The 27498-nt window shown below is 44.7% G+C and overlaps 1 protein-coding gene across 1 annotated transcript in view; it reads left to right on the top strand.

Moving 5' to 3' along the window:
- Positions 1-27498, top strand: part of LOC138467193 (tropomyosin alpha-1 chain-like) — a 996954-nt gene that overhangs the window by 423562 nt on the left and 545894 nt on the right. The window contains exon 9 of the mRNA XM_069607248.1: positions 15093-15111. Within this exon, the coding sequence (XP_069463349.1) occupies positions 15093-15111 (19 nt within the window). The remainder of the gene's footprint in view (positions 1-15092; positions 15112-27498) is intronic.

Here is a 27498-nt window from a genome sequence, read left to right as displayed (position 1 = left end):
TTTAAACGTCCAGATATTATTATTGTGCATTGTGGAGGCAGCAGTTTGGGATATGTGACTGCAGGATATTTGCAGTTTGCTATGAAGGATATGTTGAAAACCCTAATGGAACTGTTTCGAGCTGCGAAATTTTTTTTTTCTAAAATCCATTAAAGTCAAATCTGGAGACGTCCGAACTTGTTTTGTTCTTAAATGGAAGAAGCTAGACAGCATCTCAATAAAGGTGTATGTGCTTTTTTATTTGGTTTAGGAATGGCATCTTTTTTTTGTTGTTTTTTTTTTAAAACATATTTTTTATTGATTTCCAAACAGCACAGGATCCAGTAATTATTCAAACATAAAATAAGGATCTTAGGAATGGCATCTTTTGACAATGGAAATATCAACTTGGATGGGGTAAATATTTTTCGAGGCGATGCAATGCATTTGTCTGATGTCGGAAATCAGATTTTTCATTTGAATATCCAAAATGCACTGAACTTTTTTTTGTGAACTCGTGAAATATCTAGTGAAGTATTTTTTTAGTAGTAAATAAAAAAGAAAAATCAGAAAACAAATTAGTAGTTTTTACAAAAGTTAGAAAAAATAATTAAGTTCAGTAGAACATTTGTGTGTTCAGTATATAAAAGGTATTGTACGAAATTACCGACTATAAAAGTCCGACCCCACCAAAAGACCTAAAACACACACCTCGAAAAAGTTCTAACTACTAAAAGTTTGAACTTTTTGTGGTATGTGTTTAGGTGTTTTGGTGGGGTCGGACTTGGGGCTGGAGGGGTGTCCCCCGTAACACCCCGCTCACTACAGTGAGAAGGGTTTGCAGGGGACACCCCTCTGGCCCCCCGCCAAATGAAAGAAAATTAAAAAAGCCGGGGGCTCTGGGGGTGTCCCCCGCTATCCCCGCTCACTATGCTATACAGTATAGTGAGGGGGGTGTTGCGGGGGAAACCCCTGCAGCTGCCCGGAAGAAAAAAGAAAAGGACCCTGGGGCGACGGTTCCTGATCATGGAAGTGAAAGGGAACTGGCGCTGCAGGGACTCAGCGCGTCTTCAAAGGTAAGTAGGGTGGGGGTTTGTTGGGGTTGTGTGTTGGGGTGTGTTGAGGGTTTGGGTGGGGGTGTGTGGGTTTGTAGGGGTTTTTAATGTATGTTTGCATGGGAAATGTACAAACCTTTTGTGGTTCGTACATTTCTCATGCAAACATTTCCGTCGCAGACTTTTCCGCAATGGAAAATTCACGCAGATCCATTTAAACCCCCCAAAAAATAAAAAAAAGGTTATTTTAAGAGCCACCATTTCTGAATGAAAAACAAATTAATGTATTTCAATTCCCCCACCATCCGTGGACTATGCAGACTACAAAAGGTGATTTTTGTTTTAGTTCTATTTTTTAACTGTGTAAGGTGGCTCGAAAAGGAACCTTTTTATTGTCTTTCTGGCTTTTATATTTTGGGGATTTTGTTTTTTTGTAAGAGAGGTGAGGAGGTACGGTGGGAGAGGGAAATGGCAGCAACCACAGATACGGAGGGGCAGGTGGACAGGGGAAAATATTTGGCGTGCCTTAAATCCAAGGTAGGTAGCAGTGTTTCTCATGCACCTTGACCGCAGCCTCGAAAGCACTCTGAAACTGCTCGCCCTGCAGAGTGGTGTGTCACAGTACAAACTCATTTCTTCTTTGCCAAGGTTTTCTTCTAGCCACTGAAGTGTTTGCCATTTCTGACAAAATAAGAAATTGTGATATTTGTTCATGAGAAATGTTTATATAATCAATGGTAAGAATATCATTGGTTAAGTTGCTCAACTTAAAGAAAAAGTACTTTTTGGCAGCTTACAACTTTGGCGTTGTTCGACCAATGGTCACCAAACATGAGCGGGGTATGCTGATTGGATGTTTGAAAATGTGAAGGATGTCATAATTTAAGAAATGGTCGCCATATTGGATGGGCAGATCATGGCCTTTGTCCGCAGACAGTGCAGTGAGGAAAAGAAGTATGGAAAATATATTTGGGGTTATTTTGTGAACGAAAGAGGGCCTGAAAAGGGTGAGGGAGTGGAAACTAGTTGATAAAGAGCTATCTTTATAGGTAAACAAAAGCTGTGCAGGTGCTGCCGTATGTGCTGTTAATTTTTCTATCGGTTGACATTATTGGGATTGGGGGCGGAAGGGTGAGTCTTGTTATTTGAAGGTGTATTGTGGGAGCACGGTGTGGCCGTGCTCCCAGCAATCTGGCCACTGGCGACATACAGTATGGTAATATATGTATAGTTATTATGGGTACTATAGGGGGAGTATACCGTATTTGTAATATGGTAAAATTATATAATTGAAGTGTATATGGTATTTATGATGTAGTACAATTGAGGATAGTGCTCCTTGATCTCTCAACCGCCTTTAACACGGGTCAACCATTCTATCCTCATTAAACGGTTACATGATACCTTAGGCATCATGAACCAGGCACTGGACTGGCTGGCCTGTTTTCTTCACTAACCGCCCTTCCCAGCTGCAACTTTGCTGTTTCTACTCTACTACCTACCTCAGTCTCTACCTGCAGCATAGATCAGGGATCTATCCCATCGCTGTGGCTCTTCAATATCTATCTTGTCTGTCTGGCTCACCTGATCTCCTTCTTCTCTTCTCATTCCCAGTATTATATTGATAACACACAGCTTTCCTTGAAACTTCACTCTTCTACCTTCTTTTCACTGTCTTTTATCCCTGATTGTGTGACCGCCATCCAGGCATTGTGTGTGGCTAACAATCTCTGTCACAATTGCAGTAAGACAGAGATCCTTCTTATTGGTACACCTGTGCCCTGTTTCCTCCTACCCTCTGGCTGCCCTCCTTGGGCCCCCTCCTCTTGACCATCCTGTGAGGCCAAAAACCTTGGGGTCATCTTTGAGTCCTCTCTCTACTTTACAACCTATTTTTGGCAGAGGAGGATTATTATGAGAAACAAGGCGCCCTGACGGTTTGGTATGTGTGTAAGGGCTGCAGATTAAGGCAGAAGTGTGGGCAACCTGCCAAAGTTGCCAACAGTACATGAGTAAAACAAGGGGTGGTTTGCCTGATATCTGCGCACAGAACACAATTAGAACTGCTGTTAGCGTAAGTTTTAATGAAAGAAGTCTTGAACAGCCTGGCACGTGTTTCAAGCTGAGAAGCTCGCCATCAAAAGCTGGTAATTTAGTATGTGATTATACAAGAATTCAAAGAATTAAATCAAACAAGGGTGAACATAAATGAACACAATGAATTAACATTGGTTTAACAACAACCGCAAATCCAAACGAAAGGCACATGTGTGGCAAGACCCACAAAATGAAAAATCATAAATCGAACAGAAATAATAAAACCTGTATATACATGAAGAAAATTAATTATACACAAATCATCAGAGTACACATTTTGTAAAAGGATATAATGTGGTGCATCCACAATTGCCAGAGTCGTAGCAGATTATGTGAATTAAAAAAAGAAACAAAAATAGCATCAATAGCATCCATTAATCGGCCAAGAAGATATTTAACAGTAGCATAAAAAGTATTGTCTCTCCAACACCATGGGCATACTAAATCAACCATTACTGAGTAATATATTACCTTGTATTCCTTGTAAGGTGGGTCAACCTAACTAAGAGAATTCAGGTGAAAATTATGGTGTTATTGAATAAAGTACATGTAACAGAAAGAGAAAAACCTCTGTTTAAGAGAAAAATACTAGATGGTATAAATGCTTACCAATGTGTTAGTTCATTTCCAGAACCATGAAATATTGTGAGTTTCACTGTGTGGAGCTCACAATATTAGTACAATCTTGTACTAATTAAATAGCCATCAGGTAATTTCTGCTTTCCTTTGTCACTGATTACTGTCAATGGCGGCTCTCAAGAGTCATATGCAGAGCTCTACGAACGCTCCAGCTCTGGCATGGATACCGCGGTGTCCATTTACGGCGGCTCCTGAATTGCGGAGCTTTAGCTCCAGTTCACATAGGTGGAGACGCCAGTAAGTTCGGGTCTTTCGCGTAAGCCCCTGGACTTCACAATCAGCCTGAGGGGCTACGCATGTGACCAATTAATCTTTACTAATGAAGCACTAGTTTCTAATTAGTCCTTTTTCCTTCCTTTCTGCCCCTTCCATTCTTCTCTGTTCAATTCGCCTGGCTTTACCTGGACTGCAGTATCTCTACGTAATGAAAGCGCTGTATATTTAGGTATGGTCTCTTAATACATTACTTTCCACGGTTTTACATCTATAGCACTTAATCTAATGAAATTATTAGTTAGCTACTCTGAGTGGGTTTTGTTTGTTCGTCTTTCTCCCACAGTGGAGCTATGTGAACTGGAGCTAAAGCTCCGCAGTTCAGGAGCCGCCGTAAATAGACACTGCGGTATCCATGCCAGAGCTGGAGCATTCATAGAGCTCTGCATGCTGCGCATGCCGCGCTCGTGTCAAATGCAATTGCAGTTGGACAGTAATCAGTGACAAAGGAAAGCAGAAATTAGCTGATGTCTATTTAATTAGTACAATCTATAGTTTAGGTATTTTAATGGTTGATTTAGTATGCTCATAGTGTTGGAGAGACAATACTTTTTATGCTACTGTTAAATATCTTCTTGGCCGATTAATGGATGCCATTGATGCTATTTTTGTTTCCTTTTTTAATTCATATAATCTGCTACGACTCTGGCAATTGTGGATGTACCACATTATATCCTTTTCCAAAATGTGTACCCTGATGATTTGTGTATAATAAAGATTTTCCATAATAACTTACTAGAAAGTCTTAATTCTATTAAAGACTCGGAGGCGAGCATTATGCTTCTCTTTCTTTTATTCGACAATAACGAAAAGAGCTCAGCAGCAAGATATTTGTGCACCAAAAGTGAAAGTGCCATGAGTAATGTGCAGAAAACAGGTGCACCAAATATATATAATAAACATAGCAATATAACAGTAATGTAACAGTAATATCTTAACATAAAAGGTAAGAGTCTCTGAAGAAAACTATATTTCCCAGAGAGCTTGTCTCCAGTTCATTTTGAGGCCATCAACAGGTGACCTAGTCCACCAATAGTAGTTCAGATCCCCTGCATAAACAGTCCTAAACATGATGACACTTCCTCTTTCTGGGCTGCGAACTTGGCTGTCCATAGTAGGACATAATTGTAGCTAACTTGAAGAAGAAGAACTTGTGTCGGGCCGTGATCAGGCGGACATGTCTGCTGACGCTGTCAAGAAAAAGGAAAACTTTAGTCTCTTGTATATAACAACCCTAAATCCCTTATCGGGGTGGGAGAAAATCTTGGAGTTATTCCGATAGGGTACATGTACATTTCAGAACATTAATCTTCTCATTACATCTTTAATTAACATCAGGTAACATGCTGTTATTTTCTCGCCGGGTGGGATAATGCTCGCCTCCGAGTCTTTAATAGAATTAAGACTTTCTGGAAAAATCTTTATTCTATGTCAAGACCGGAGGCTCCCATTATGCTTGTTTAAAGCTTACTTACCACAATAGATGCCGGCTGATCTACTGGCTTTCGGTAGAATTGTTTGAAAACTGATTCACTAGCCCAATCTGCCATCCTCATGATATCTTCTAGGCGAACTCCTGCCTGAAAGGCTTTGGAAGCCATGGCTCCTCTAACTGAGTGGGCTCCGAAATGCTTGGTGTCTATCCCTGCTTGAGCTAGCGTCCACCGGACCCAACGTGCTAAGGTCGGTGCTGATACTGCTTTGTGCGGTTTACGCAGAGCGATCAGTAGCTGCCCATTAGGGGAGGTTCTGAGTGGAGCCGTCTTTTCTTCAAAGACTTTCAAGCATTTAACCAAGCAGAGCTTTGGTTGATCTCTAAAGGCGGGATAGGAAATCACCCTGGAATTGCACTTTGTTCTTCTGTGAATATGGAATACAATGCCATCAGGAGAAAAGGTTCTGCCTGCTAGATCTAGAGCTCTGATGTCTGAGACTCTCCTGCAGGAGACCAAGCAGAGTAGAGTAGTGAGTTTGCCAGATAGGGCTGTACGCGATAGTTCTTCGTTACTAGGCCATGCCAGAAAAAGGTTCAGTACTTTATTAACGTTCCAAAGCTTGTGATAGCGAGCTGGAGGTGGGACGGTAAGCCTTACACCCTTGAGCAACCTGCAGACGAGGTGGTGTTCTCCTGCTGGTACTCCTTGGATAAGGTCATGACCTGCGGAAATTGCTAAACGGTAGGCGTTCACAGACCTGTAGGCGAGCCCTTTTTCCGCTAGGGATGCTAGAAAATTCAAAATCTCTTCTACAGGTGCTGAAATTGGATGTAATCCTTTCTCACGACACCAGGAGCTCCAGATGCTCCAAGAGTTGGAATATCTCTTCCGGGTACTAGGAGCCGGGCTCTCTTCGATAAGGTTGATCGCTTTGTGAGACATGCCTGGGACTCTCCATCTTGACCTGAAATCCTCCGGGCTACTAAGGTCAGAGATCTGTTGAGTAGGAGAGAATGATGTTGACCTGATGGATCTAATAGGAGATCCGGAAACTGGGGTAGTAGGATTGGAGAATCCGTAGAAAGTTCCAGAAGAACTGGATACCAAGTCTGAGATGTCCAGAACGGCGCTATAAGGATCAGATTCGCGTGCTCCTGACGGGCCTTCGCCAGGGTCCTCCCTATCATAGTGAAAGGAGGAAAGGCATACAGTAAGATTGTTGAGGTCTCTTGTCGAAGAAGTAACGGCCGGAAGAGCGACCTCTTCCTCGTTCGGCCCTGGAGAAAACCTTGGTTGCAAATGCTCTTTTTATTGAAGCCTGTGCTTTGTCCAACGCCGTGAATGTCCCGACGAATTTTGTCATCTCCTTCATGAAAGGGTCTCCGAAAAGCTGGCCTTGCGCCGTTGGGCCAGATTCTGTGTCTGCCAGTTCAGTTAATTTAGCATCTATCTTGTATAGGATGCCTTTCTGTCGCTCTGTTGAGATGGCGCAACTGGCGTTGCCCAAGAGGCAAATAGCCCTCTGGACCCAACCGGACAGTATCACTGGTTCGATGGGGTCCGATGAGGAGATGGCTGCATTTGCAAGATCGGAGATTTTTGCTAGTGGACCTGCTACGTCCAATACTTTGTCCTGGCAGGCTTTCCAGGCGCGATCAATACCCTTCCTGGGGTCTTTAACGTTTTTACCCAAAAAGGTAATCATTTTTGAATCGAGCTCTGGAGTCAGAGCTACTTTATCCGCAATGTCTGGTCGTGGACATTCAGCACGTAGTCTGGCGCGAACTTCTTTATCAAGCAGCTTACGCAGCCTAAGGTGGATGTAACTCGATGTCTTGGAAGATGGTTCCCAGTCGGTGGAACTGGGGTGTATTAAGTCTTCCGGGGTAAATGTACCTTCAGTAGAAGGTTTGATCCCGGGTGTGTCATTAGGGATGGGGTCTGCCGCAATCCCTGACGCAGAGGGTCTTGAATCCTCGAAATGAAATTCCTCATCTGAAGAGTGAGAAAGATCAGCGTCGTAGACGTTTTTGTTATGATCTTCTTCCGAGCCTTGTCCATGTCCCTCTGGGCTTGAGGGTCTAGTTCCCCTGGTTTCCTCCTCGGGGTAAGAGGGTAGATGGGAAGGAGTTACCTTCCTATTCATGAAGGCTTGTTTCAGCCTTGAGAAGGCATCCGTTATGGCAGCTGTGGCATTAGATGGCTGGCTCAGGGGGATCGTAGAGCTTTTACTCTTGCGAGCCGGTATACATCCCCCTTCGGTAAGGTGCTTCCTTTTCTGTGTTCTCTTCCTCCCAGGAGGGGAGGTCCCTCTGAAATGCTCCTCCATAGTGTCTAGACGATTTTGTATGGGAATGAGCATATCCGTTACAGCTTTCTTAACACTGGTCTCCACAGAGGATCCCAGAACCTTCTGTAAACTATTAGCCATTGCCTCTTCATCTATGTAACAGTGATCTCCCTCAGCCTCAGACCAAGCCTGATCTGATTGAGGCGAGTACTGTTCTGCCATTATAAAATAAATGACCTTACTCACTTTTTTTTTTTTTCTTTTCTGGGCTTCCGAACGCCTTCTCTCACTGCCCAGTAATGTAATTTCAGTTCAGTCTTGTAATTGTTCTTAAATGCTGAATAGAAAATTACTTTGATATATGTGCGGTGAAAAACCAGCGAGAAGAAACGGTCGCTCTTGTCTGAGGAAAGATTCCGGCGCTCGAGCTGCAAGAACCGTTATATTATAACGGGCATGCGCGCTCGAGCACCGGAATGTAGAGGAAAGGACCCGGAGAGCAGGAGCTCCCCTGGCGGCCTGCATGCAGTGCAGCGTGGCCCGACTAGGCCGCGCTGGATCCCCAGCACCTCAGAGCGCAACGAAGTTGCGGCAAAGCCGCCGCGAGCCGTCAGAGAATCCGCTCGACGAGCGGATAAATAACTGATCAGTTGTGACCGTGTGAAGCGGTCTCTGAGGTCAGAGGACTGACGTCAGAGCCCAACATAAAAGTACAAATTATTATTATATATATATATATATATTTTTTAAAATAAATATTGAAAGTAAAATTCGTATAAGTCTATAACTATGCAGTGAACATATATTATGACATTTTTGTAACGTTATCTTTTAAATTATAAAATCATAACGTAAGCAGTGCTAAACATGAAGTACTTATCTCTTGCTGTGAGCAGCAAAGAAAGAGAAAGTGTCATCATGTTTAGGACTGTTTATGCAGGGGATCTGAACTACTATTGGTGCACTAGGTCACATGTTGATGGCCTCAAAATGAACTGGAGCCAAGCTCCCTGGGAAATGTAGTTTTCTTCAGAGACTCTTACCTTTTATGTTAAGATATTACTGTTATACGACTGTTATATTGCTATGTTTATTATATATATTTGGTGCACCTGTTTTCTGCACATTACTCATGGCACTTTCACTTTTGGTGCACAAATATCTTGCTGCTGAGATCTTTTCTTTATTGTCGAATAAAAGAAAGAGAAGCATAATGGGAGCCTCCGGTCTTGACATAGAATTAATTTTCTGCATGTATATACCTGTTTTATTATTTCTGCTCGATTTATGATTTTTCATTTTGTTGGTCTTGCCACACATGTGCCTTTCGTTTGGATTTGCGGTTGTTGTTAAACCAATGTTAATTCATTGTGTTCATTTATGTTCACCCTTGTTTGATTTAATTCTTTGAATTCTTGCATAATCATGTACTAAATTACCAGCCTCTGATGATGAGCTTCTCAGCTCGAAACACGTGTCAGGCTGTTCAAGACTTCTTTAATTAAAACTTACGCTAACAGCAGTTCTAATTGTGTTCTGTGCGCAGATATCAGGCAAACCACCCCTTGTTTTTTTCTCTCTCTACTTTACTCGTTACATTTTGGAGCTTGTGAACAAGGCCCACTTTCAGCTTCAACTCCTTACAGGCATTCTACCGGTCCTCACCTTCCCCCAGAAGCTGAACGTCTCTAGAGCCCTGCTCCTCTCTAGGCTGGACTACTGCAACAGCCTCACCCTGAACCTCCCCTTTTGTTGGCTACAACCCCTTCAGCTAATCTAGAATAGGACTGCAAGACTTATCCTTGGCCTCATGCCCAGGGATCATATTGTTACAGCTCTTAAATCTGTACATTGGCTCTGGTGGCCGCAAGGATGAAAATCAAGATCCTCTGTGTCATTGACAAGGCTTTCTGGGCCTGGGACCATGCTATCTCCATCTTTGTCTCCCTAAATATTGCCCATCTGGAGCCCTCCACCCCCCTTACTCCAATTCTCTGCTTGTCAAACGCTTTTTGACACAGAGTGCGGGAGGCATGTCTCACTCTTTGGTCAGTGCCTCTCTTTGGAACAGCATTCCTGCTCCTCTCAGACTTGAGCTGGACTTCCTCAAGTTCCGGAAATGTCTCAAAAGTCTGCTTTTGTCTTCCAGTTTCCCTCAATCTCTTCCCTGCTAACTCATACCACTGCCACCGAAACTGATGGCCTAGTTCTTCATGAACCTTACAGGTTCCAGGTCCTATATCTAGTTGACACCAGTACACCTGCCTCCCTTCAGCACTGCCCTTGCGGGTCTAATGCCTGGCGGCTGTGTACCCTACCTTTTGAGACTGCTCCGCCCCAGCAGTAAGCCTGTGGCCTCCCACCTTAGCATCCCTTGGCACTTTCCTCCTGGGCTCCCATCAGCAGTTGGTCATCCCTATTCCCCCTTCCACTCATGCACTTCTCTTACTGCTCAATGCATATGTGCATCTATAGCAGCACTGTCTACAATTTGTTTGTATAAGTAAGGGAAATGGAGATGCAAAAGATTTATAGAACTTTGTTAAGTGGCAGTTGGTGTGCAGAAGTTTAATATGTTGATAGGGTTATATGTAGAGTTTTTGGAAGTGATTGGTGGATGGATGTGTGAATTTTCGAAAGCAGGCAATGCGGGAGTCTTACAAGCATAACGGTAAAAAGGATAGAAGGGCTGTCCTGTGCATGTGCCATCCGGGTCTTTTAATGATGCTTGGCCTGGAAAGGGGACTACAGAGACCATGGATAGTCATGAAGGTCCATGGATTGCGGTCCTTATTGTATGCTAGACGAAAGTATTTGGGACAGAAACATTTTTCTGTACTTTCTTTCTTCTCTATTATACAAGTGTCCATTATTTCCATTAGCATAGTACAATATGCTAATGGAAATGTTGGCGAATCTTATTGAGTCTAACTACTTTACTGAAAAATGTAAAGTAGATGGAGTCTATAAGATTATTATATTTTTTGGACATCGTGTCTCCAAGTGACCTGGCTAACTACAAAGCCTTGTCTGGATGGATATGATTTGGACCTTTCCCCAGCAATCAAGGGGGCGGCTGGCAGGCCTATTTCAGGGCTCTTAATTGCGATAAGAGCGGGTAGCGGGTTAATGCTAGATCGTATCCTCCAAACCACAGAATTAATCCAAGCGGTAGTGGTTTTGTGGACAAGACAGAATAGCCAAGGAAATTCAATTATACCTGAAAAGATTCTCCTAATTAACATTTATTGGAATCCGGCTAGAACGGACGACGACAAATATCTACAGGCAATTGAGCACATCCTTGAAGAAGCAAATGCCCTACATAAAATTGACCACACAATAATCACGGGAGACCTGAACGCAGTATGTCTTGAAAACGGCTTAAGGGAGGCACAACCCTGTTTGAATCTCTTTCACAGGAAAGGGGGGAAAAATTGAACTGCCTAATGGATGCATACTACATGCATAACCTTCATAAAATAAATAATAATCAAATCCTATCAGTTCCAACGTGGGAAGGAAAAGGCATGGGTCTTATGATAGACCATACCTGAGTCTCAAGAAAATTCTTGGATCTAATAGTTGAGTTTGAAGTGGTGACAACCTCTAACAGTGACCATAATCCTCTGATAACCCATTGGAAAGGGATAAAAGGGAACAGAGAAAGAATACCTTGAACCCTGTAACGGGAACACACTCCTGCGGCTGAGCGAGAAAGACATTGCCTTAATGACGTCTGACTACCATCAAGCAAGAGAGAAGTGGGGGAAAAGAGGCACAGAAGTGTTTGATTGCCAGCCCTTCCTCAAAATATATAAAGCTTCTAAACCACAAGGCAAAGAGTCCGAAAAATCAAAAATCCATGTCTACAACAAAGTGTTAGTAGAAAAAAGGCGATTGGTAAGACAAAGTAAACGCTTGGTGGATAAAACAAAACATCCTTCATTAATAACAAAAGCAATTGAGGAGGAAAAGAACTATGAATCATGGAATCGGCTTCAAAGAGTCAATTTATATCAAGCTGACTCGGAGGCAATGTTATGTACCCTGAGTGGCAAAAACTCTAGGGCCTTTTGGACCCTCATTGAGCCAGTCCCAAAGGAACTAACAACATTGGATAATAACCTGGCGGAAAGAGCATGGACCACACATTTTAAGGAACTATATAAACCTTTGGAAAACAAAAGTCCACCTGATTTGACACCAGTCAAAGTGTGTTGGAAGATCGCCAACGATAAGACCATTGAAGAAAAGATCAAAAGACTAAATAACTTACGTGTCCGTGGTCCTGACGGGATAACCAATCACCATCTGAAACAGCACCCGGAATCCTTGGCATACCTGATAAGCGAGATTTTGCAGGACTGTGTTGAGTGCAGTGCAATCCCCTCAACATGGAAAAAGGCCATCATAGTGCCGATCTTTAAAAAAGGTGGCAAGACAGACCCAAGGCAATATCGTCTAATCTCTTTTGGACACAATTGGTAAGATATTTGGATCTCTAGCTTTGGAGGAGTTCCATAAATGGACCTTTGCCTCAGACAATTATGACCCACTACAGGGGGGGTTTGTTCGGGGCCTGGGAACTTCAGTTAACATCCTCCTAATAAGTGCTCTAAAGGCAAGGGCGTTGGAAGGCAACGCACGGCTATGCCTAAGTTTTGTGGACTTGGTGCAAGCCTTCGACAGGTTGGACAGAGAAACCCTGTGGAAGAAACTGAAACAACGAAGCTGCCCGAGATCCACCCTTCAGCCTGTCCATGCTTTATACTCACAGACCTCCATGAAAGTAAGACTAAACAAAGTTGATCTGCTATCAGAGAAACAAAAACAAAGGTAATGTCGTTTGGAAAAAAGGTCAAAAACAAGAAGTAAAATGCCTTAAATTGTTTACGGAAGGCAAAAGGCTGAAGACTATTACAAGTTTCAGATACTTGGGGATAATTCTGAGTAACAGTGGGCTGGAAACACCAATGCAAGATTATCTAAGGGCAAAAATGAGAACCCTAATAGTCCAAACAAAAATCATGAACATAAAGTTCTGCCGTTTCTCATTGATGGCAACTCTTAAGTTCTTCAGATCAAAGGTGATTCCAAGCATAGTTTATGGAGCCGAAGCAATGCCCCTACTCCGAGACTCCATATGGCCTAGGCTTGAGGGTTTCTATTGGCGCCAAGTGTTTTCTTTGCCTCAGTCAACCTATATGGCTTTGATTCGAAGAGAACTGAGCCTGTCTTCTTTGAAAGTAATTGTCAAAAGAAACGGCCTGATGCTATATCGAAAGATCATACAACCAACTTCAAATCCAATGCTGGAGATAATCAACAGTGCCATGATGAATGAGGAAACCCAAATGCTCACAGCCTGGAGAGTAAAAAATAGGAGCTTACTACTTGGTTTAACTACTTGATTTGCTAAATTGAATCCATCGGAATGTCTTGACAGACACAACTAATTAGCTCCAAAAGGGATCGGGCTGCTTGCTTAAGCAGCGGGTGCCAGGAATAATAGGCGGGAGCTCTCCTGCATATATAATCCAAAAAACAACCATTCAGCGCAACAGCAACATGAAACAAGTACTCACATGAATGGCTACCATGTGAAACCATATGAGATCAGCCACATATAAAGTGCAAGATACAGAACAAAATGTAATACCCCCGAAAAGGACATAGTGCCTTGCTGGAAAACTAGTTATTGGGTGCGGATTGTTTTGAGTCTGCCCAAGTGGGCAAAACAACTAACGCAGTTGGTTGAATGATTATCGGAGCCAACTGCAACAATGAACACTACACCACTGCAGTCCTCCAAAGTGTGGCCCAATTTAGGGAAGCCTTTAAAGAGATTATACATGTCCCTAGAATACACTTATCAATAGGATACAGAACAGGAATTCTTCAATAAGTATACCTATTTAGGCAAGATCCAATCAGTTATATGATGATCTGTTTGTAGTTCTCTGTGCTTTTAAATTGAACGCGGGTTTATGTATGTTGTAACTTAGCCTGGCGAAGCCCTGGTTAGGGTGGACCGCATGGCGTTTTGTATGTCCACTCCTTGGATTGCGACATGCCATGTTCTTATTTTAATGAACTAAAAGAATAAAAGACATTTTATTTTGCACCTGACCGGTTAAGTGCTCAAATTCTTAGCCATTCATATGAGTACTTGTTTCATGTTGCTGTTGCGCTGAATGGCTGTTTTTTGGAATATATATAATTAAATGCGTGAAGTTAATACATAGTGTTTTTAAATGACTATGGAATCATACAAAAAGCATCTCGAAATAATGTCCCCTTGCATTATTTTTTCAAAACCTTCATGGTTTTACTATTTGATTTGTTTAATTAAACCCATCGGAATGTCTTGATATATTTGAGACAAGCTGGACAGTAACTTGTGTATTTACTGATACCCAAGAGCCCTTAAATCTAATCAAAGTAGGGCTTAACAAAGTATACAGCCAAAGCAAGGTCCTTGTTGCTCCACGTGATTTTCCGGCAGACCATTTTTGACGAAGCCTGGTTTCCCGGCTCTGCCTTTGGTGCAGCTGGGAATCCCTCGTTGTGCCCCTGCTGCCCCTCCAACCCTCCTCTTGTTCAAGGAACACTCCCAACCCTCCATAGGTCCCTTGTTCCCCTAGCACCACCATCACCCTTTTCTTGTGTGGGGGACACCCCCACAGCCTACAGGCTCCCACAAAGGCCCACTTCTTACTCTGCCATGAAGCCGTCCTATACCCCTAGTTACCTCCCTCCCCCACATTCCCACCATACATAAATCCCTCTCTGAACCCCCAAACGGCCCACTCCTTGCCTTGTCAGCTTGCTGCCCCACTGCCAGGTTTGCAGGGAGGCCTGTCAGGAATTATGTTTTCGAATAAAGTGGCCAGTTTGATCCTTGTGACTCCCTTTGAAATTCATATAGTCTTTGCTTAGTGCAGAAGAGTTCTGATGTGAAAGTTGATACAGTCTGCTAGGACCATACTTATGTCATGATGTGTTGCATGACCACGTGCAGTGAAGCAATCCTCTCCATGTGTGATACTGCAATATGTTCCAGTCACTGGATGAGAGCCCCTGACACTATCTTGCTAGCGTCAGTCATGCTCGAGGCTCTAAAGTTCTGAATTTCCTGAATGCTGTGTCCACTTAGCTAAAGGGTTATCACATGATGGTAATGTTCATACCATTGATCACCAGGGTTTCTACTAAAACAAGACTAGTGAGTGCATTGAGTTATGCCTAGATTTACATTTACTTGCATTCATGTGTTCAATTCTGAATGATATGTAACCCAAATCATTTGTTCTTGTACAGATTTGCCCACCAGAAAAAGGTATGAAATCTGCATTTTCACATTCTGATCATATCATGTGTTTTATGCTCATATTACATTGCTTCCATGTAGAGTGATGATCCTGCTTCAGGGTGTTTTTACAATGTTTGTTTCATAGCTTTCATGCTGATGTGGCAGTTGCTATGAAACATATGTCACCTTGGATCCTGATTACCTAATCTGTTTAACGACTAAGTGGTGAAGTCACTGTGTTTGAGCCCTGCAGGTTGTCTTGCGATCAGAGGTCCTCTGTGATTGATTGTGGCTGAATGTTATGGGGCCTTGCATAGAAACATGCATTTAGTGCATGCAATAATGGGAACATGGTCCCCCTCTGGCTGCTGAGAATGTATAGCCCAGATGAACCGTGCCCTTCCCTTTGAGTGTGGAGCAGAACCCTGCAGGTTGTCTTGCGATCAGAGGTCCTCTGTGATTGATTGGGGCTGAATGTTATGGGGCCTTGCATAGAAACATGCATTTAGTGCATGCAATAATGGGAACATGGTCCCCCTCTGGCTGCTGAGAATGTAAGCCCATAAAAATAATGTGTTAATACTTAACACATTATTTTTATGGGTTTATAAAATACAGTAAAAGAAGTGGAGGCACTTTCTGCATATTTAGGTTGGGAATCTCTGCACAGAGCTGGGTGTGGAGTCAGAAATCTGCTCTGTGTGTTTCCCTGTTTTGTGCAAGAAATCTGCATGCACTTTATTCCACATTAAGGTTTTATTCCAGGAAGCATCGATCATCATGGATTCTACCGGCCCGTTACAATGTGGAAAGGGCAATCAGAATGCGTAGGAAGCCATAGTTATGGCGGTTCCCATGTTTTCACATGCTAGGTGCCATTACTGGTCACCGCAATACTCGCCTGTTTCCTTGGCGGTGATCCTGGAGCATATTCCACACAGAGCAGATAATGGTATGTACACAAATGGGAAACCCCTGGGTCCTCGCGTCTTGGATTGCTCTGGGCAGTTCATTAAAACAAAACACTTGGAACTGACTCCTCTTCTTTTCAAGCTATATATAGAGCCTCTTGCTAATAAGATGTTGAACACAAGGGGCATTGGCTCATCAAAGCCCTCCATGACATGCATACAGATGTGCATACAAACATAAGGTTATTTTTGTTCCCAGAGCAACAGGTGATGGAACAGTCATTTTATGAAAAACTAAAATCATTATCTCACTGGATGCCTCACTTGACACTCTTCTGCCGTTCCCGGGTAATAACAATGCATGTCCAAAAAATGTGTTTGGGGTCATAATGTTCATAGTAATATCTGATTACAATCATTCAATTATCCACTTCTGTTATGAAGAATTCAGGTGTGTACCTCTTTTTCTTCTATGTGTAGAGCTAATGTTATCAAAATTACTGGTTCCTCACTGCTGCTATTTGGCTCTCCCAAATTTGCTAGCCTGAGCCTTTTGCACAAATAGCCTTATAATATGTTAATGTTAATGTTAAAGGATATTTTTACCGCTCACTATCACCACCGGAGTGGTCCCCTGGCGGCTCTGAAAGTGGGAGGGTGGTGGTGAGTTAGTGGGAGTAATCTGGAAAAGTGCAAGATAGCAGTGATGTTCTGTTGGCAACCTCAGCCCGTTCGGTCCATTGGCTGGGCGTGGGGTGTTTTATGGTTGGTAGTCGTGTGCTGTTGTGCAAGTCTATGTCCGGTTTGTTTTGTTCTTGCAGTGTAGTGAAGTTTGTGCGGATTGCTGCGTTTTAGGCTTGTGGTTGTGTTTGGTTAGAGTTTGAGAGGTGTATGCAGAGGGATGAAATTGTTAGTGGATTGGTTAGTTGGCATTGCTGTCCTTGCAATTATGTCTAGATGTGATGCTTGCTATCATTCACTATACCATCGGAGTGTGGCGCTTGGTCAGTCCAATATTCTGTCTAGATGTGAGGCAGTTTAGTGATTGCGATTGCATTCCAGTGTTGCACTTGTCATTATTCGCAGTTTCATCTAAGTGTGGTACATGCTAAGATTCAAAATATCTGTCTAGATGCGACGTAAGCTAAGATTAAGAATTCCATCTAAGTTTGGTACATGCTAGCATTCACATTTCTGTCTAGGTGCGACGCAAGCTAAGGTTGAGAATTCCATCCAAGTGTGGTACATGCTAACATTCACATTTCTGTCTAGGTGCGACGCAAGCTAAGGTTAAGAATTCCATCCAAGTGTGGTGCATGCTAACATTCACATTTCTGTCTAGGTGTGACGCAAGCTAAGGTTAAGAATTCCATCCAAGTGTGGTGCTTGCTAACATTCACATTTCTGTCTAGGTGCAACGCAAGCAATAGCATAATGGACTAATCATTCTTTCATTTGAGTAGAGCTATTAAGATATTATTCTAGAATGTGGGATCCAGTAAGATTGCCATATGTCCTCTCTTCTACTTATGCTATATTTAAAGCCTTTGATATTGGGATTTAGTACTGTGGGTTCTTGAGGCAGTCAATCAGGTTGCTCCAAACCTAGTCTTAATCTAACGATCCAAGACCAGGTTTGGAGCAAGCTAAGTGCTGCTCGCACCCACCCTTCAGCCTACATCACCTCCCCTCCCACCCAGCATTCCTAATCTTCCCTCCAACCCAGCACTTCTATGTTGCTCTCCCACATCTGCTTCACCCCAGCCTCATTATTCCAGAGAGGCATCGATCCTCGTGGATTCTACCGGCCATTTACAATGTGGAAAGGGCAATCAGTATGCGTAGGAAGCCATAGTTATGGCGGTTCCCATGTTTTTACATGCTAGGTGCCATTGCTGGTCACCGTAATACTCGCCTGTTTCCTTGGTGGTGATCCTGGAGCATATTCCACACAGAGCAGATAAAGGTATGGACACATGGGAAACATACGCAGCCCCTCAATTTACCGGTGCTGCAGCCAGCATTGTCAGCTAGGGAACTGAAAGTGGGGCTCTGCACGGATGCCTGCCTTCCATTTTGGTGGCAGTCATCTTTATTGAGTTTCTTTTGTCTAAAACACTGAGTCACACTCAGGTTAGAAAATCTGGGGTGCTTATAAGAATAATTGAAATGATCCACGTCTCTTTAGAAAAACGTAATCAGTCCAAATCGCTGGAAGCATATCTTTTTATTGAGTATGAGTACATATTGTCAGCCTACCCGCATCATTGTGTGGGGGCCGGCTGCCGTTGCGGCCGTATCGTAGGACGTCCAGGACGTGACGTTAGGGGAAGGGGAGGGACAGGGAAGGGGTTCCGGCAGTTACCGCCAAGTTAAATAAAGAACGGTTGTATGCAGACCTGGCTCCCGCGTATTATTGTAAAGAGGCCTGCGCGCAGCGTAAACCTCACGCTGAGGCTTCACAATGGCGACGAGGTAGACAGCCCACCAGTGCCGTGTTGAGGTCCGCAGCCGAGCGGTTCAGCGCGTCGGCGCGCCTCGGACCCGTCCAGCAGCTGGGACCTCCAGACATCCGCCGACTGCAGCGGGGAAGAGGAGTGCTCCGGACCACGTTGCGGGCCCCCCCCTGGGCTGCAGGTCAGCGCACGCGACACCCGGCGCAGCATCAAAGCCGCCTGAGAACGCAGGAAGGGAGGGGCGGATGTCACATCTGCGCACAGGTAGCTCCGCCTCCACATCCAAATCCGCTACAAATGTCACCGCTTCCCAACAAAGTATGGGAGGAGCTAGCAGTAGATCTGTTCGGACCACTGAATGACGGCACGCACGTCGTGGTACTCATGGACGTCGTGGTACTCATGGATGAACATTCGAGGTACCCCGACGGCCAGATCGTGGAAAGTAGTGCAACATCAAGCGTCATTCCCGCCCTCGACCGGATGCTGTCAGCGTACGGGATCCCCAAAATCATAAAGTCGGACAATGGTCCCACTTTCATAAGTCATGAGTTTCAAAAGTTTGCAAGATACATGGGATTCCAACATCAACGGATAACACCTTGATGGCCTCAGGCAAATGGCATGGTCGAAAGATTCATGACCAACGTCAAGAGAACATTACAGATCGCCCACATCCAAAACAAACCATTCGAGCAGGCCCTCAATCAACTGCTCAGGGAATACCGCCACACGCCCCATAGCACGACGGGTATATGCCAGGCAGACCTGCTATTCCGGAGGCCGATCACCACAAGACTACCAGAGGACCCAAGAACAAAGGAATCGACGAGCCTGGAACAAGAAGCAAGAGTCAATGACGAAAGGAGCAAAGCACAAATGAAGGAAGCAACGGAGAGGAAGAGAAGGGCCCGAGAAAATCTCATGCAGCCAGGCGACGAAGTATGGCTCAGACAACCCAAAAACAGAAAAGAAGAAGCCACCTTCGCACCCACCCCTCTCGTCGTCACCCATAAGCAAGGAACGATGGTCACAGCAGAAAGAAGTGACTGCACGTCCATAACCCGAAACAGGTCACAGTTTAAGCGGGTAATGCGCCACCACGGAGAGCGGTGGGAATGGGACAAAGACAGAGACGAAGTCAGTCCGCCGGAGGAACCCTACCATGGAGATGGCGAGGAGTCGGAGGCAGAAAGGGACAGTGCAACCTCTGTCATGGACCGAGCGACACCGACCAGGATGAGACGTCCTCAGAGGAGCCACATCAAACCGCTCCACCTCATCGAAGAAATGGGGTAAGAGGACAAGAGAATCTCGCAGGATAAAAAGGGGGAGATGTCAGCCTACCCGCATCGTTGTGTGGGGGCCGGCCGCCGTTGCGGCCGTATCGTAGGACGCCCAGGACGTGACGTCAGGGGAAGGGGAGGGACGGGGAAGGGTTTCCGGCAGTTACCGCCAAGTTAAATAAAGAACGGTTGTATGCAGACCTGGCTCCCGCGTATTATTGTAAAGAGGCCTGCGCGCGGCGTAAACCTCACGCTGAGGCTTCACACATATAACATGATAATAAAGGACAGGTTTCCCACTTCTGTTCTTTCTCTTCAATTCCCTTCTGATTTCTGAATTTTAATCAGTACTTTATTTGGAAAGGAAAGTGCCCACACATTAGTTAGTGCAGCCCGTTATTACAAACTTCGAATTAAAAGGATTTATATTGAAGCAGCTATTGGAAATAAAAATGGAATTGTGGGCATCAGATATTTAATAATTTGTTAGGAATTTGGTAGAAAATGAAAGCACAACTTCCAGTGTTAGCCTTGGAGCCAAGAGAAAGCATTGGATGAACAGAACTTCAAGAAACATGTGCAGGACGCTAGTCATCCACCTTCTGCAGACATGCAGATGAGGTCCTCCAGGGTGTTATCTTGGGTCTTGAAAGCACCCTGGAGCTTTGGGAGCATCAGAGTTTGGAGAAGGCACTGAACCGGATCACAGTTTGGTCTGTTCGCAATCAAGGCTATACCACTCCAGGTTGCCATACAGTCCTCATTTATATCACACAACGCCATGCACAGTGCCTAGAAATAAGTACATGGTTGTGAGTACAACCTGCACAAACACCGCAGAGGAAGCCTATGCCTGGTCCTTCTCTTGCTTTTGGTCAACCTTGACAGCCTGAGCCACAGATTGTGCTACATCTAGATTCATGTTCAGGTCCAATTGCAAAGTGCTGTGGCTGTCCTGGTTACTTGGTGACAGTCAATAGGCAGTGTATTAGAACCTCATGATAAAATGCACAGGATTTCAATCAACCAGGTGTTTCAAAAGATTCATAATTGCTTCTTTCAAGCTGATCATTCTTAATGGACTGCTGGGAAGGGGTTGTTTGTAAGGTTGTGTCAGATCGATTGTCCACTGTAACTTTTCCTTAGTTTGGCAGAGTGTTGTCTTGTTCCAATCAAGGTGGGCGTAATGCCTTTGCTTACACAAAAACCTGAAGGTAGGTGTGCAGTTTGAACATTTTGTATTTGTATTATTTGTATTTTATTGATTTATAAAGCGCCTTACGCCAAAGCACTGGTTACAGTCGGCGCTGACAGGAGATTGTATGCATAAGTGCTGATTTTCATTCCTTCCTCTATTTGCAAAGGATTTAAAGGATCTTTTGTGTCCTTTAACAATTTCAAGACCAGTTGTACCTCTGCTCAGGCAGGCCCGCTCACATTTTCACTAAATCTCAACCACTCTATAGTGATAATTTCTAGCAAATCATTGATATCCTGTTCATAGATTTGTTCAACAGAGAAAGTTTCCACTCACTGTAGTTAAGGCTCCCTCCAGTGCTAAGGACAATCTGGGTACTCATAATGCATTTTATAAAGGCCAGCGTACGAATACTCATAATAAATAATTACAAAAAAATATTGTTCTGCATCTTGACCTGACCCAAAAAACTAGAAAAATCAAGTTGTGCATTCATTCCTTCTGGAAATACAGTGTTAAAAAAACTGACCCAAAACATCTTCCTTCGCTTCTATTTCTTACTGAAGTTTCCTCCACAAGAATATTCTAGAATAACCATAATTACTGCATATTTGAATTGGGCTGGTTTGTGTGTAATGAAGCTACAACAGGCCATGTGACTGACTTTACAGTCCCTTCCTGGTGCCACTTTAATGTTCTCCAATTCTTATCTTAAATCATATTGTAGGTCCGCTATGCAGACATCATCCGGGCATTTAAAAAAACATGCTATATATTGCGCTAAACCTGTTAAAAAAAAATCTACTTCAGAAATCGTGTGTCATTCTGCGATGACACACATTGGACACAGCTATCAAACCTGTGTGTTTCTCTTTTATGGAAGATAATCCCTGATTAAAAATATATCAAGCTCTTTGCCAATAGGTGAAGACAGTTTTTAAATAAAGCTTTACAGATATGGTCATTACAAAAGGAGGGCACAACCTTATACATTTTACTAATGCATTGTTTGTTTATCACAAGCCCATGTGGATATTTCCAAGAACTACTAATTCAAATCACTATCAATGAAAAAAAATGTGTTTTAAAAAAAATGGTGCTTGATGATTTCATAAACATTTCATAAACATTGACTGATGTTGGAGTCCAAACAATGATACACAAGGCATGCCTATAGGCTTTACAGCCCAAAGGGTCTTAACTTCTCAGGTAGGAGCTGATTGAATGCCTCCAGATTCTAAGGGAATTAGGTATAAATAACAAAGCTTTCTGTAAAGTAAAGAGTGAGCAGGACTTGTCAACATCAAGTGGGGTACTGCGTGGGTGTCTTGCACATTTGGGGCTTTCGGCTTGTTGGTATTTGTCATTTCCCATTCAAATACCAATATCGATCTCTGCTTGAGATGCCCTAGTCTGTTAAACAATAACTCTCTCAGAAAAAGGATGGCCAAATAATTATTCAAATACCTATGCTTAAAGAGTCCTGAGCTTTTCAGCTACACTACTCTATGAAACAAACATATGTTCCAAGTATTAGTCCAACAGCAGAGGTTCCACATTTTTACAAGTCCATCCCTATTCTAGTATTACCAATATAACATTCAATTTGGCAGGCTCTTGCATTGATTACTCAATCTGGTCGTTGCTCTTGGTCTCTCTGCTTTGCCGGGAATCAGTCAAGACCTCACCTAGTCTCGTGTTCTGTTCATCTTGCCACACTGTTCATTGTATGACAGTTCCTTTAGTAGAGCTAGGTTGCTCGCAATGCTTCATCGGCTGCTTCCTGGAGGTGGATTGAGTTTCAGAATGTCCTGCTATATCACAGCAGGACCTGGCCTTTTGTTTGTTTTTTGGAAATGCTATCTATTGAACCATTATAGGATTTACATATGGCCCTTCTTGCACCTGTTGTTACAGGCTTCTCTAGCGGTCCCTCCAGGACATTGGGCTGTATGGTTCATGAGCATTCCCTCCTGGATCTTTGCGTCTCAGAATCATGAACTGTCTTCCTGGACTTTAGGTTTCAAGTTCAATGAGTAGTCCCTCCTTAACATTGTGGTCAGGATTTAGGAGTAGTTCCTCTAGAATTCACATCATACTTTGAATGCGTATGCCTGCCCCCCTCAATCTGGGTCCCTTTCAGGTAGCCAATATTGTTCTTGCCATTCTGCCACATGCACAGTCCCTCTCCCAGTTGCCTCAGGGTTGCTGAGGGGGGGGGAGCGGGTTGCCTTATAGTCTGGGCTTTCCAGTTCCCTCAAGGTATGGGAGCGTCATGCCAAAGACCACAGAACTGTCTGTCCAAGGTCTTCTGACATGGGATATAGATAGGGTTTTTCTCTCCAAAATTATCGTATCCTTCTTGCAGGCACTGCTTCCTTCTGCTGGCTGTCTGCCGAGGTTTTACGCTATCCAAAATGGGGCTTGAGCAGGCATAGGGATATTCTTTCTCTCTCTCTCTCTCTCTCGCTCTCTCACTCTCTCGCTCGCTCTCTGTCTGAGCTTTCCCAGTACCTTTTATACTCCTTAGGCTGGTGCTTGGCCTCTAATCTCCCTCCTAATCGGTTATGCCTTATTTCTGCTTGAACCCTATTTTGAATTGGCTATTCCCCAGCTGGTTCTTAATATCCTTGATTATGAAGTTATTATTAGTTTCTCACATTGGTTAATTATCTGAGATTCTGAATTGCCCTTAGTGCAATTTTGCGAAGAGTTAAAGGTGCATGCAGGTAATTCCATATGAGAAAGGGTGACCTGCTAACCAGGTCCCCCTTTCTTAAGCTCCATGCCAGAAGCATAGTGTTCACTGGTGCCCTACTGGATCAGTACCCTGATCTCTCGCACCTGCTCTTCAGTGGTACAGAGAAGGTTCAGGGGACAGATAAGTCTCTGCAGGCACTGCATTTAACACACACACCCCTTTTCCCAAAAAGCACATAGCTATTAGAGTTACTATTCTGTTGGCAGTTGCAAACTTTAAATATAAGCCATACCTGATTTTAAGGTACAGTGGCTAGTAGCTTTCATTCCTGTTAAAGCCACGTCAATTTGATATCATACATGTGCCAGTACTGTGGGCCCAACTCAGCTGTGGAAGGGTTATGTCTATTCTGGTCAGACTTCCTGGCCCTGCCAAGTGACAGCGCAGGAGACTGGATGGGTATACCTCTCCTTTTGATACTTTGGGTGTCAGGTAACACCACCCTCTAGTGAGCCAGACTCCTAGCAGGAGCTGGCCTTAGAAGCAGATATCAAAGGGCACACTCATCCCAAAAGGACGAATCTCACTTCATGGTGATTAATACCAAAAGGGCCTTTGATGCTATTGACAAGGGAATGTGGTGGAGTTAGTGTATACAAGGGGAGCTCAGATCAGCTGGAGGCAGGTTCCACTATATTGTTTTCACTCTTTATCTCTCTTCCTTTCTGTCACCTCCACCTCCTTTGATACAAAGCACTTTGGGTGTGATGTCAGAAGGCAAGGACCACTTTCTCAAGACAAGGAATTGGTCCCTTTGAAGAAGGCTGGCTTTAGTTAAAACACCTGTGAACATTTGCCTTTAAAAGAAGTTATCTCTGTCACGCACTCTGTCACACACTCCACTCACTCTCCCTTCAGTTCCTCTAGGGTTCCCGTTTCCCGCCCCGTACCTCCATTTCCCCCGTCCTCTTGCCCGGTTCCGGGACTCACATGTGCTTTCCTCGAATCCCCAGGTGCCACGGCGCCAAGTGCCACAGCGCATGGTTCGGCATGCTGCTTGCTCACGGAGACGCCCGCTCCATTGGCGTCTTCCCTGGCTGTTGCGAGACCGGCTTCTTCCGCGTCACATGACCACCGCCTCCCGCTCGCGTGTTTCTCAGCTACGCTCACGTGATGTGGTCGCGGCCCATGTGACCGGGAGGAAATAGCAGCGCTAGTTTAAACGGCTGCATCGTAGTGCTTCGGTGCTTCACAGCTGTTCTCTTGGACTCCTGTACGGCGCTATACTTATCTTTTGTCACCTCTGGATTTTGGACTCTGATTTCACTACGGACTGTTATCGGATTACCCCTGGCTCTGGTTTCTGCTTCTTGGATTCATTGCTACGATTACGGACTACCTCTCGGACTTCTATCCACTACGTTCCACCTTCATTGTGCGGATTCTGGCACCCGGTGAACCCGGCTCTTGCAACTCTGCTGGGATCGCTACACTGCTGAAGGAACAGCCTTGTTGGGTCTCGGAACCTCCCCTATAGGTACAACTGATACGCCACGGACACCTCTTGGTAAGACCGTTCCACTTACTTGTTGATTGGTTGTTGATGCTGTTTTGGCTTGATACTTAACCGGTGTTTCCCTTACAGTGGTTCGGGGTTCCACGAGTTCTGCAGTTCCGGAAGAACATCTCCCACCTGTGGCCTCAAAGGTTGTACAGAGAGTGACTTTGATTCTCTCTGTGCGGCACTTGTGGACAGAGGACTCTTCGACTACATGACAGTCAAGACACAACAGACTGTGAAGCCATCCTGTCGTGTAGCCTATGGAGGGAGCTGCAGATGACCCCTTGACCACTATGGTTCAGCCCATAACCGTGTTACGTGCAGACATGGCCGCAGCGAATACTGCCATTCACCAACGCTTAGATAACATCCAGAGTTCTAGACACCCCTTACCCCCGGAAGCTGAATTTGGGGATTTGCCACCAGCCCCTCCGCCCGTCCAGCCTCCTGTTCCACCCACTCCTAACCCCATCCCCGTGGTACTTCCCTCTCCTTTTCCCTTGGCCGCCCCCGAGAGGTATCATGGCGATCCCAGCAAGTTTAGAACCTTCCTGAACCAATGCAAGTTGCATTTCTTGTGCAGGCCCCTGGCCTTTCCGGACTCCACCACCAAGGCAGCCTTTACTCTCTCGCATCTAGCAGGTACGGCCGCTGCCTGGGCTAACCCACTCCTTGAAAACGACGATCCAGCCCTTTACGACTTTGATCTACTGGTTACGGAAATGTCCCGAGTGTTCAACACTCGTCATAAAGTCCAGTCCCGAGACCTGGAACTCCTGGATCTGGGGCAGGGTAGGGGGTCCTTAATCGAATACATCACTAAGTTCAACCAGCTTGCAGCCGAAACATCCTGGCCCGAAACCAAACAGGCTGTTGTATATTATCGAGGCCTAAACAACGCTATGAAGGACGCCCTTGCGGTTTTTCCCTCCTTACTGACCTCTTACCAGGATCTAGTAGACCTAACCCTGCAACTGGACACCAGATGTTCTGAACGCAGGGCTGAGGCTGGTTATGTGCACACAACTGCCCCATCTCCTTCCACCTCTACCCCCTCTGGCACCAGTCCCGAACCCATGCAGATTGGGGGCATCAGGAGCCCGATCACACCTATAGAAAGGGGACGTAGGAGGGTGGACAACGTGTGCTATTATTGCGGCCTAACTGGCCATTATGTGAAGGAGTGTCCCCGTCGCTCAAAGCTTAAATCTTCGGGTTTTCGGAGTGCTCGACCCTAGACTCGGGGACTGGATCGAGCGCTCCTTGTCATACCCTGAACCCTGTGTTTGCTTTTGGTCGCATCAGGCCCATTTATGTACAGGCCATTCTACAACCCACGCCTGATGTCTCTCTCCCAGTTACTATTATCATAGATTCCGGGGCCACAGGCAACTACATGGATATCACGCTTGCTCAAACCCTGAACCTACCTCTTCTAGCCAAAACCAGGCTGGAACCAGTGCAGGCAGTCGATGGTATGTCTGTAGCATCTGGGCCAATCGAACAACAGACCGCCCCAATGCTCCTGACTATACAAGCCATACATAAGGAAACCTTGAGTTTCGATCTCATCTCGATGCCCCAGTTTGGTGTAATATTGGGGATACCGTGGCTTCGGGAGCACAATCCCTTAATTAACTGGAAAGTGGGTTTGGTGCATTTTGAATCCGATCTCTGTCAACACTATTGTCAAACAGCAACCACTAGCATCGATACACCCGCTCAAGCGTTGGGAGTCATAGCTCAATTGACCCTAGAAGAGCCCACTATTCCCTCTACAGAACACCACACAGTTGGATTGGTCTCCACACTCATTCCAGCTCAATACCAAGATTTCATGGGAGTGTTTGACCATGGTTCGTCGGAAGTCCTACCGCCACATCGTCCGTACGACTGCCCGATAGATCTGGTTCCAGACAGTGCTATTCCCACAGGCCGTATCTATTCCCTTTCCCCTACTGAAGACCTAGCCCTCAAGGAGTACATTCAGAAATCCCTCAGTTTGGGCCAGATACGTCCTTCTACTTCCCCGGCGGCTAGCCCCATCTTCTTTGTTCCCAAGAAGGAGGGTGACTTACGGCCTTGTGTGGACTATCGCCGACTCAATGCCATCACGAAGAAAGACCGCTACCCCATTCCACTAATCACGCCTCTGTTGGACCGTCTCACGCATGCCACTGTTTTCACTAAATTGGACCTCCGCGGTGCCTACAATCTAGTCCGTGTGCGTCCCGGAGACGAATGGAAGTCCGCTTTTTGTACCCGCTATGGCTTGTACGAGTATACGGTCATGCCGTTCGG

This window comes from Ambystoma mexicanum, chromosome 4q, assembly GCF_040938575.1.
Source record: "Ambystoma mexicanum isolate Mex_15411 chromosome 4q, UKY_AmexF1_1, whole genome shotgun sequence".
Classification (NCBI taxonomy): Eukaryota; Metazoa; Chordata; class Amphibia; order Caudata; family Ambystomatidae; genus Ambystoma; species Ambystoma mexicanum.
This window is presented reverse-complemented; position numbering and strand designations above follow the sequence as displayed.